At 30.3% G+C, this 12,160-nt stretch overlaps 1 protein-coding gene across 1 annotated transcript; it reads right to left on the bottom strand.

The window, feature by feature from the left end:
• Nucleotides 1–998: 998 nt before the first annotated feature.
• LOC112729045 (elicitor-responsive protein 3) lies at nucleotides 999–8,880 on the bottom strand. The gene is made up of 5 exons (XM_025779421.1): nucleotides 8,814–8,880; nucleotides 8,674–8,739; nucleotides 8,442–8,580; nucleotides 1,247–1,382; nucleotides 999–1,151 (listed from the first exon to the last, which is right to left on the bottom strand). Exons 1-5 carry the CDS (start codon nucleotides 8,878–8,880, stop codon nucleotides 999–1,001), a joined length of 561 nt encoding a protein of 186 aa, XP_025635206.1.
• Nucleotides 8,881–12,160: the final 3,280 nt, after the last annotated feature.

Here is a 12,160-nt window from a genome sequence, read left to right as displayed (position 1 = left end):
CTTTTTTTTAGTTTGGAACTCGAGACAAAGAAATATTATATATGAGACAGACTATGTGAAGGTCTTTATTATTGTCAATAATGTACATAATTGCTCTTGTTTTATTGATCCTTTGATGTTGAAAATCCGAGATATCATGTCTTAGAAATAACGTGCTGATCTCCGGTTGATCTTGAGAAATACAAATACAATAGCACATATCATGACAAAGACGATAATGAGAATTCTTTTTCTCAAGTAGAACTTTCATTGTCTTAAAAAAAATTTGAAAGTAGTATCCAGTAAAACTACTTTCTTTTTTGTTTGTTTTTCCTTTTTTAGTTGTTGTTTGTTTCTTTTTCTGTCACCAGAAAAAAATTATTGGTTATTTTTGTAGTTTTATGATTTCAATTGAGAGTGAACTTCTATTTCTTTAATTTCATATTAGATTTTGTATCACTTTTTTAAAGTAATGCAATTACCTTCACTTAAAAGAAAAAGATAAAATATATAAATTAAAGTGTTATAATCATACATGATTTATTAATTAGTTGAAGGCTAGAAGCTGTTAATTTATTATTATTATTATTATTATTATCTACACGTAGTCACGTACTATACAAATCGAAAACTAGTCACATAATTCCCTAGCTAATAAAGAAACTAAAGAGGATATTACCCTTGAAAATAATCTAATTATAATGTGTTGTTAATTGCATGAATTTTGAGATACCAAAGATGAAAGTCAAATATTTTAATTATTAATGTAAAAGTATAGAGTTGAAATATCTTAGTTATAAAAACTCAAAACAAATTAAGGACATTACATGAGTCTTGAAGCACGTGTTCAAACTGGTAATTTATAAATAAGGCTAAGTAAGATAAGTTATGTCTGTTTTTTACTGATTTTCTTTAGTTACTAAACATTTTCGATTTATAAAAATTAACAAATAGTAGCAGCCATTATAGTTTCTATCAAAATTAAATGATAATCTTAATTTCTCTTTATTACTTTCTCTTTAATTAGAACTCTTTTTATTACAGAAAAGCAATACTTTCCACCATGATATTGTCCTCCATAGCTTCATAAAAGAACCAACAATTGAATTTGTTTCTTTCTTCGGAGCAATGAATTCTTTCCCCATCACATTCGCATACTCATAATTTTCTTTCTGCAAAAAATTAAATACTAATTAATTGTTGATTTTCATTTCGATAATTAAATTCAACACACAAAAAATAAAAGCAGAATTAAATTTATTATTACATTTGCAAAGAATTTTAATCCAATCTTTATCTGTCCTTGGTATGTGTCATCTTCAAGGACCACATTATATGGAGCTGGTTTTATTTCTATATGTCCTTCTTTAATTCCTTCAGTGATTAATCCACCTATGTAAACCCTGCTTTGTAGGAAAATGAATTCAAAATAAGATTCATAAATATGAAATTATATAGAGATAAGAAGACCACTAAACAACTAATTTCACAATATATATCTTACAAAGAACGAAAAAAAAAACAATAATTAATGAATTAAGTGTTAACATTTGTTAATAAATTACTTATGAGTAAGGTTTCTCTATATATATATGACGAGAATATTAGGAAAAAAAAATGCCCAAATTTATAGTTTCTATCTTGCCCAAAATATAAAGTCAGATCTAAAAAGTTAAAAATTTATTTAATAAAGGTAGTTTCTTTTACTCGATTTTATAGAGGTTGCACACGAGTCATAACCACAGAGATTTGGTTCTGCTTATTTGAATAAGTAATCGATTTTTGAAATATCTCTTATTATCTTTCCACTCATTTAAAAGGGGATCTAAACATATTCTAAAGATAAAGGAGACGTTCACCTATCAACAAAGGTAGAACTACTCTAAATGTAACACCCTAATACTTTTAAACTGAGATTAACTTTATCTGGATTATATTTAGTAGGTGATATTCTGAAATCTATGTGAAATTTTGTTTCTTTTTAAAACAAATATGAAATAATTTATATAAAAAAAATTTGAATAACTAGTCTTTATTAGAAGAGTTACTAGTTGAAAAATATACGTGAATCTAAGAATACTAACATGAAAAACCAGTGTGCTAAACTATGAAGGCACAACAATGACAAGCTTTACTCATACCAAATAAAAAAGAAAACATCATAGTTACAATTGCAATCAGTCAAAAAGGATAAAACAAAACACATAGGAAATCCTAATTCTCTTATTTTGTTTAACTATGGCTAAAACAATCGCATATTCTTCCTTCTTAAAGTAAACGTTTAATGTTTTGTATCTACATCCTCGGTAGCTTGCTCCTACTAGTGCACCTGTCTTTTCACCTCAACTGTATTGCTTCGTACTGCATCGTTCCTGAAGATGGTACGGATAGAGGGGTGAGAAACAAAAGTTTCTCAGTAGTTTTTATCTATATGGTGTCATCGTATCCATCCCCAGCCACTCCGAGTTTTTAAAGTAAAAACAGTGATGATGCAATGTTGTTCAATTATTATTTTCAAAAGTCTTGATTAGTCGGAGTGGTGTGACTTTTAGATGCTTCTCATTTACTTATGTTATGACATGTGTAATGCATACAAAATGCCTATAGCGTTAAAACATATAAATGTAAACTCACAAACCTTGGTATGATGTTCTCATAGGCCATAAAGCGAGGCAAAATAAATAATAAACAAGAGAACAATAGTAACATTGGCATAGAAAAGTCAAATAGAATAGATCTTAATAAAATAAAGACATTAACGAATATCATAGATTTCAAAAAGGAACTTTGGATAAAAGAATGATCTTTGAATGCAATAATAAACATAATCATAAATCAAAAAAGATAAAAGAAGAACAATCATGATCACACTTTCATTGTACTTTTCATTACTTTTTCTCGTAGCTTTTATGGAAGGTATTGAGCTCAAACCGGTATAAAAAGTGGGAATCCCCTTCCCTTACCGAAGGTTCTTATCCCAAACGTTTTGGCGATCACCTTCCCTTACCGAAGGATCATCTCGATCGATCACCTTCCCTTACCGAAGGATCATATCGATATCTTGTCTTTGGGGGTCACCTTCCCTTACCGAAGGATCATTCCCTCAGTTCAATTTACAATCAATATTATTTAGACATACACAAGAAAAGAGTTATATCAACAAATATATCTTATTATATAAAATTGATGGGAGTCCCCTTCCCTTACCGAAGGTTCCCAAAAGTTTGCCGATCACCTTCCCTTACCGAAGGATCATCTCGATTCGATCACCTTCCCTTACCGAAGGATCATCTCGATTCGATCACCTTCCCTTACCGAAGGATCATCTCGATTATCTTGTCTTTGGGGGTCACCTTCCCTTACCGAAGGATCATTCCCTCAGTTCTTTAATGCACATAAGATTGTTATTATAATACATAAAGCGTATGAAGGAAAGAGACATTCTACCATGACATTCAAATAAAGCTAACATCTATGTTCGAAAACATTTAAAACATGACATATAAAAATTAGCACAAAAACCCCCTACCTCGAGTGAAGTTCCGCTAGGTATTCCGATGCAAATAGATGCGCTTTGTTAGTGAAGAGAGACTTGTTTCATGGCTAGACTTTGTGTATACTAGAATGTTTTGTATAGAAAAAGGGTATAGAATGAGAAAGGAAGGATCAAATAGCTCTCGGACATGTGCAGATTATGTTAGGAGGCATTTAGATGAAATCTTCAATCTGGATCGTCACTTTGTGAGCCCTATAACTTTTTCTACGTTTGGAATTTGGAATTAGCTATTAGAGACAAATTTATAGAGAATTGAATGAGCTTTAAAACGAATCTTAAACGAAGTAAATCGGATAACCACAGCTTGAGATATTCCCGAAATACTGTTAGTATATCAGGCTGGCTGATAAGAGCGCGATTTTCTACTCTGAACTCGTAACCGATTTATCTATCTAATTTAATTTGAATTTGATTTTATACTGAACTTAAGGAATAGAGCTAGTATTCTTATCTTTTCATATAACTAAATATCATTCAAATCTAACAAATGTAGAATTAATTATGACTATATTTTAAAAGGTTGTTTTATTGTCGGTTAGAGATTTACTACCACTAGTGCTTTCATATGTTTAAATTTTAAATTCAAATCTTAAATCATTACCATTTTAATTAATTAATTAGTTATTAAATAATGATTTGATTCAAAAAATTGGGATGTTACATTCTCACCCCCTTAAAAAAAGAATTTTGTCCTCAAAATTCGCCTCTTCTAAGAACATACTAATCAATCTCATCTTATCCTAGTAGGTTTTATCTACCTTTTATCTGCCCTTTTTTTTTTTATAGGAATATATGATAGTTCCTAACATACATAAGTTCAATCAATCCATACATTCAATCAAATCAAGTAAAGTTACAAAACAGTTTTATTCTCTATTCTCATCATGAACTAACTAAGTGCACTAAATGTGAATTAAACGTTTAAGTTTAATATGATTATATATAAAATAGATTCACATGAAAGATAATTTCATTCATTTTTTTTTTCAAACACCAAAGAGGAAGAAAAGAAAAAAAAAAAACTAATCAAGGAAGCTAATGTCCAATCAAGCTAAGTAAAAACATAATAAACAGGGTTCGAAAAAGTAAAGGTAATTAGTCTCATGCAAGTCAGTTGCTTCATTTTTTTTTTTTTTTTCTCTGATCAAATAGGACATACTAAATAATCACATAGAGTTTATAAAAATACATGTACTCTTGGCTTAAATGGCTTGCGAGATAGTAGTAATAATTATAAAAATAGAATTTATAAAAAAAACATAAGAATATGCATGTACTCTCGATTACAAAGACTTAAAGATGATGGATTTTGCATATGAAAGAATTTGAATGATTAAAATGTATGCGTATAAAATAAGAAAATAAAGTATAAAACGATAATCATGATAACAAAGACATCATATAACAACATGAAGATGAGAGGATAAATAAAACACATGCTAAGCATATAATGTGACAAAAATATAATTTTCTAGCTTTTTTTTTTTTTTTTGAGAATGTCTCATGTGCATTTTGCTATGTCTTTAAGTATGAGTAGAGTGTTCTTAGACAATCTATGTTTTGACCTGTAACACCTATACATTTTGATCACAAAATTACGACAATAAGCCTCAAACAAAACATTTAAGAGCACAATAACTTTTACTATTAGATGATCAAATATTTCTAATCTAATTTCATCACATAGAAAAGATTTCACTGTATAACACTAATTATAACTAAATGGTAATAGATTAATCTTGCAAGCACCCTGTGGGATCAAATTGCTCTGATACCAAAATGTAACACCCTAATACTTTTAAACTGAGATTAACTTTATCTGGATTATATTTAGTAGGTGATATTCTGAAATCTATGTGAAATTTTGTTTCTTTTTAAAACAAATATGAAATAATTTATATAAAAAAAATTTGAATAACTAGTCTTTATTAGAAGAGTTACTAGTTGAAAAATATACGTGAATCTAAGAATACTAACATGAAAAACCAGTGTGCTAAACTATGAAGGCACAACAATGACAAGCTTTACTCATACCAAATAAAAAAGAAAACATCATAGTTACAATTGCAATCAGTCAAAAAGGATAAAACAAAACACATAGGAAATCCTAATTCTCTTATTTTGTTTAACTATGGCTAAAACAATCGCATATTCTTCCTTCTTAAAGTAAACGTTTAATGTTTTGTATCTACATCCTCGGTAGCTTGCTCCTACTAGTGCACCTGTCTTTTCACCTCAACTGTATTGCTTCGTACTGCATCGTTCCTGAAGATGGTACGGATAGAGGGGTGAGAAACAAAAGTTTCTCAGTAGTTTTTATCTATATGGTGTCATCGTATCCATCCCCAGCCACTCCGAGTTTTTAAAGTAAAAACAGTGATGATGCAATGTTGTTCAATTATTATTTTCAAAAGTCTTGATTAGTCGGAGTGGTGTGACTTTTAGATGCTTCTCATTTACTTATGTTATGACATGTGTAATGCATACAAAATGCCTATAGCGTTAAAACATATAAATGTAAACTCACAAACCTTGGTATGATGTTCTCATAGGCCATAAAGCGAGGCAAAATAAATAATAAACAAGAGAACAATAGTAACATTGGCATAGAAAAGTCAAATAGAATAGATCTTAATAAAATAAAGACATTAACGAATATCATAGATTTCAAAAAGGAACTTTGGATAAAAGAATGATCTTTGAATGCAATAATAAACATAATCATAAATCAAAAAAGATAAAAGAAGAACAATCATGATCACACTTTCATTGTACTTTTCATTACTTTTTCTCGTAGCTTTTATGGAAGGTATTGAGCTCAAACCGGTATAAAAAGTGGGAATCCCCTTCCCTTACCGAAGGTTCTTATCCCAAACGTTTTGGCGATCACCTTCCCTTACCGAAGGATCATCTCGATCGATCACCTTCCCTTACCGAAGGATCATATCGATATCTTGTCTTTGGGGGTCACCTTCCCTTACCGAAGGATCATTCCCTCAGTTCAATTTACAATCAATATTATTTAGACATACACAAGAAAAGAGTTATATCAACAAATATATCTTATTATATAAAATTGATGGGAGTCCCCTTCCCTTACCGAAGGTTCCCAAAAGTTTGCCGATCACCTTCCCTTACCGAAGGATCATCTCGATTCGATCACCTTCCCTTACCGAAGGATCATCTCGATTCGATCACCTTCCCTTACCGAAGGATCATCTCGATTATCTTGTCTTTGGGGGTCACCTTCCCTTACCGAAGGATCATTCCCTCAGTTCTTTAATGCACATAAGATTGTTATTATAATACATAAAGCGTATGAAGGAAAGAGACATTCTACCATGACATGCAAATAAAGCTAACATCTATGTTCGAAAACATTTAAAACATGACATATAAAAATTAGCACAAAAACCCCCTACCTCGAGTGAAGTTCCGCTAGGTATTCCGATGCAAATAGATGCGCTTTGTTAGTGAAGAGAGACTTGTTTCATGGCTAGACTTTGTGTATACTAGAATGTTTTGTATAGAAAAAGGGTATAGAATGAGAAAGGAAGGATCAAATAGCTCTCGGACATGTGCAGATTATGTTAGGAGGCATTTAGATGAAATCTTCAATCTGGATCGTCACTTTGTGAGCCCTATAACTTTTTCTACGTTTGGAATTTGGAATTAGCTATTAGAGACAAATTTATAGAGAATTGAATGAGCTTTAAAACGAATCTTAAACGAAGTAAATCGGATAACCACAGCTTGAGATATTCCCGAAATACTGTTAGTATATCAGGCTGGCTGATAAGAGCGCGATTTTCTACTCTGAACTCGTAACCGATTTATCTATCTAATTTAATTTGAATTTGATTTTATACTGAACTTAAGGAATAGAGCTAGTATTCTTATCTTTTCATATAACTAAATATCATTCAAATCTAACAAATGTAGAATTAATTATGACTATATTTTAAAAGGTTGTTTTATTGTCGGTTAGAGATTTACTACCACTAGTGCTTTCATATGTTTAAATTTTAAATTCAAATCTTAAATCATTACCATTTTAATTAATTAATTAGTTATTAAATAATGATTTGATTCAAAAAATTGGGATGTTACACTAAAGGTAGTAATTTTTTTTAGGTTTAATTACTCTATTGGTCCTTATAGTTTCGTAAAATTTTTAATTAGGTCATGTACTTTTTTTTCTTTTAATTGAGTCCTTGCACCAATTTTTTTTTTTAAATTGGGTCCCTACATTTTTTTTCTTTTATTTGGATCCCTGCACCAAATTTTTTTTAGTTGGGTCCCTATAAAATTAAATCAATTACTGTTAAGAGGGACCTAATTGAAAAAAAATAGTGCAGGGACCCAATTAAAAGAAAAAAAGTATAGGGACCTAATTGAAAATTTTGCGAAATTATAAGGACCAATAGAATAATTAAACTTTTTTTTACTATAAATATACTGACACATATTCAAATGTCAATCTACTAAAAATCTGCTGACACATATTTAGCATTTATTAATTCTAACAATAATTAATAAATATTATATAAAATAAATTCTAATTATTTTTAGTTAAATTTTTTGTTAACATTTTCGATAATACAATACCAATTAAAATTAAAAATTATTACACACTTTTCTATAAAGTTTGTTGTTTGATTTTTAATTTGGTGATTGCTATTATGTCTAAAAGTGTTTACTTAACTTATTAAAAAAATAAAAAATTAATATTTAATTTTAAAAATATAAAAATAAATAATTATTAAATATTTAAAATTTATCATAAAAAATAAATTAAACCAAAATTAGACACCAATTTATAAATACTATAGAATTTACCTTTTAACTTTAAGACATCAAATAAAGAGTAAGAAAAAAATATGCATGAGATGAATTAATTAATTACTTGGCTTCACCCACAAATCCACCATGTCTATAGGGTTTTGTGTCCATGATTGTGCAGTTAAGATAGGTTGAATTTTTATAATCCAAAGATGAGAAATCAAATATGAATTTCTCATTCCACCAAGGTTTCTTATGTTTCCCTGTATCACCATTAATTATTCAGGTTACTATTTAATTAGAATTTAGAATCACTACGGAAATAAAGAAAAATTAATTAATTAAGGTAGTCTAACCTTTTGAAACTTTGCTTCTTTGACATTGACACCCACACTCAATAATAACATAGTAGGAAGGTATTCCTATATAATGCCATAAATTAGTTATAAGCAAAGAAAATTTCTAAATTTGAGTTAAAAGAAAAAGAAATATATACCAACAAGGTTTGTGTGCTTAATTCCTTTAGCATTAACAAGAAGCACTTCAAGAATTCCTGTATTCATTTATGTGTCTATAATTATGCAAATTATTAGAGATAATGAAAATATATGGTAGATGGAAGGGATATATAAGGGTGACACTTTCATAAATCTAAACGTATTATTCAGTTTAATTACTAATAATTCTTCAATCAGTTCCTAAAAAAATATGTATGTTATTAATTAATAATGGTATATTGATTGTTTCATTTAGTAAGAGACTAAGAGTTACTATTTTGTATTTTTGTGTGCATGGGATTTTTCATTTGCATATATAATATATAGTATTTTCAACCAAGTTTTAATTTTTTTTATGGGTGCGGTGTGGGCCAAAAGGCCCAACCAAATTTTAATTTTTTTGGGGCTTTTGTTTCTAGGCTTGGGCTTATTTTGACATTTTAGAACTCTTTGGGCTTTCTAAACGTCCAAAGAAGCCTATCCAAAAAACTACTACCAAAGAAAGAAAAAATAAAAAGAAGAGAGTTATATTCAAATTCAATCTTCATAGTAAATTCTTATTTTAGTCCCTAGATTCACGTGATTACCTATTTTGATCTCCAAGATTTAAAATTATCTATAGTGGTCTTCCACATTCAGGTTCGGGTACCAATTTGGTCTCTCAATCCTTTTCTAGCGATGACTCAACAAATAGAATGCTGAAATGACACCCTTCTTGCTACATGGATGCTGTAATGACTAGCTGATGTAGCAAGATTTGTATTTTGGACCTAATTTGGTCATGAAACCCTAACTTCTGCATCTTTCTCCTCCCCTTCTTCTCCTAACTTATGGAGAGAGAGAGAGAGCCCAAACATTCTAGTATGAGAATACCTCGTGATCATAACATTCCAAGAAACAACATCCTTCAACTTCGTCCTTTTAAAAACCCTATTTGTTGATCCATCTTACTACACTTGACATACATGTCAACAATAGCATTTTCCACAAAAAACATCATCCACCAACCCACTCCCAACAACAAACCCATAAACTTGTTTTCCCTACATCGAAGAACCAACAAAAGCAGAAACAAAAAATATGTCAATAAGGCTCACAAGATCTGACGACAACCAATAACGAGTGGTCGTTTGAACAAACAATTGAAGTGTCATATTTGTCTCAGAAGCACGAGAACAAGCAGACGTAATGGAATTCCAAGAAACCAAGTCCTGAATGCCTCTTTGGCACAATTCATCAAACATGTGTGCATCTTGGACAGAGCCACGTCTACTGTACATGCCAACCACAACATTACAAACGAAGACATTAGAGTCGAAACCAGATCGTAGAACAACAGTGTGGAAGGAAGTGCAGGCAGAAAATTAAAGAGGGAATATCAGCACAGGCCTTAAAGACAAAAAAGAAGGCGTAGTGGTCAGGGGTCCACCCATGATCCTTCATCTTATAATAGAGGGCAACGGCGCCGTGAAGGTCCCGTGACCGTGATGAAGGGAGTGCCTTATAAGTTGATCCCGCCAAAAAATAGAGAGCGACGATCGGCGAAGGGGGGTGAGGAGCACGGATGGTGGAGCTTAGGGCGATGTATGTGGCGATGAAGTGGTGGGTGAAGTGGTGGAGAAAGCCCTGCAATGTGACTTGTTGTTGCAAGAGCTTAGCATGGGTTAGGGACTGCATTATTTTAAGATTGTATGATTGACTATGACAGTGAAACAAGAAGAAAGGCGAGTAGAGATAAGTTGTGGGAGTGATAGTGACAATAGCAGAAGAAGGAGGTGAAGGAGGAAGATAGGGCAGAAATTAGGATTTCATGTACCAAATTAGGTCCAAAATATAAATCTTGCCACGTCAACTAGCTATTGCAGCGTCCACGTGGCAGAAAGGATCCCACTTCAGCATTCCATTTGCTGAGTTATAGATCGAAGGATCAAATTGGTGCCCAATTTTAAATTTAGATGACCACTACTATAAATAATTTTAAATCTAGTATACTAAAATGAGTAAATATCACGGACCAACTCAACTACACTTGCAAGGATGATAGAAAACAATTTTCAACTAACAAAATATTTAGTTTTTAAGTATATGTTTCATAATCTTTATTGCTATTTTTATTGGTCGATACGTATGTTTAATCGGTAAAGTAACAAAAAAATTGTTTTCAACTTGAACAAAAAATTCATTAATCAAAATATATGTTTTATATTTGATGAATGAATCTATTATAACTTTGTGTTCATACATGGTCAAATAAAAGAACAAAAAGCAAATCATCATCAAGTGATCGATGACCCACTAAACTAACACAACTGCAAGAATCTGAACATTTATGCATAATACATAAAGGTCCAATTTAGTCACCAGTAATCATCATCATCATATATAATAGCATACACGTGCGTCCCATCATTTCATCAAAGTTAAGAGCAACCAAAAAAAAAGTAAGGTAAACATTTTATGTATGTGTATTTATGCAATATTTCAGTGTAAACTACTAATTCAAAAGGCTATATTCAAATTGAGTAAATAGTTAAAATCGAAATCGTTCTCGAAAGATACACGATTAGTCATGTTAGTCCTTCCGTCAGTTGGATGATGACGTGGAGGACTAATGCCACGTGTCACAAGATGATTGGTTGACGTGTCAGGTCAGTGACATGTGGCATGCCACGTGTCAGATCAGTGACACGTGGCATGCCACGTGGCACTTGACATGTAAAAAAATGATTTATAGTCAAAATAGTTCTTGAAAGTTCAGACGTAAGTCATTTTCATCCCTAAAATTTTAAAAATTAATCAAATTAGTCTTTATATAATTTTTTTTATTTTTTTTTGATAATATTAAATTTAAAATATTTTTTGATACTACTAATTTTAATAGAAATGTAATTGACAATCAAAAAATTAGTAATTGTATATTTCTTCTTAAAAATTTTTTCAATAAAATTATCTCTCTTCTTTTAATTCTTGTCAAAATATCTCTTATTCTTTTCTATTCTAAAACATTTTTTCTTACATTATTACATTTTGCTGGATATATATATATATAAATTGAAATGTAGGTATTTGTTAACCTAAACAAAGTTATATGCTCAAAATAAAAATTTATGTATGTTAACTTAAACAAAGTTAATAAAAATTTATACATCTTTTTTTTTTTCATTACGGTATTACTTTCATTTAGGTTAACATACATAAATTTTGATTTTGAGCATATAACTTTGTTTAGGTTAACAAATACCTTTATTTCAATAATATATATATATATATATATATAAGAAAAAGATTTTAGAATAGAAAATAATAAGAGAGATTTTGACAAAAATTAAAGGAGAGAGATATTTTT

Source organism: Arachis hypogaea, chromosome 12 (genome assembly GCF_003086295.3).
Source record: "Arachis hypogaea cultivar Tifrunner chromosome 12, arahy.Tifrunner.gnm2.J5K5, whole genome shotgun sequence".
NCBI classification, from domain to species: domain Eukaryota; kingdom Viridiplantae; phylum Streptophyta; class Magnoliopsida; order Fabales; family Fabaceae; genus Arachis; species Arachis hypogaea.
The sequence above is the reverse complement of the archived record's forward strand: the minus strand, read 5'-3'. Positions and strand labels throughout refer to the sequence as shown.

Coding starts and splice junctions, on each gene's coding strand:
- LOC112729045 (XM_025779421.1), bottom strand. CDS start 8,880: ATGAATACAGGAATTCTTGAAGTGCTTCTTGTTAATGCTAAAGGAATT. Junction 8,581..8,673: donor AAGAAGCAAAGTTTCAAAAG/GTTAGACTACCT, acceptor ATGGTGATACAG/GGAAACATAAGAAACCTTGG. Junction 1,152..1,246: donor GATTAAAATTCTTTGCAAAT/GTAATAATAAAT, acceptor AATTTTTTGCAG/AAAGAAAATTATGAGTATGC.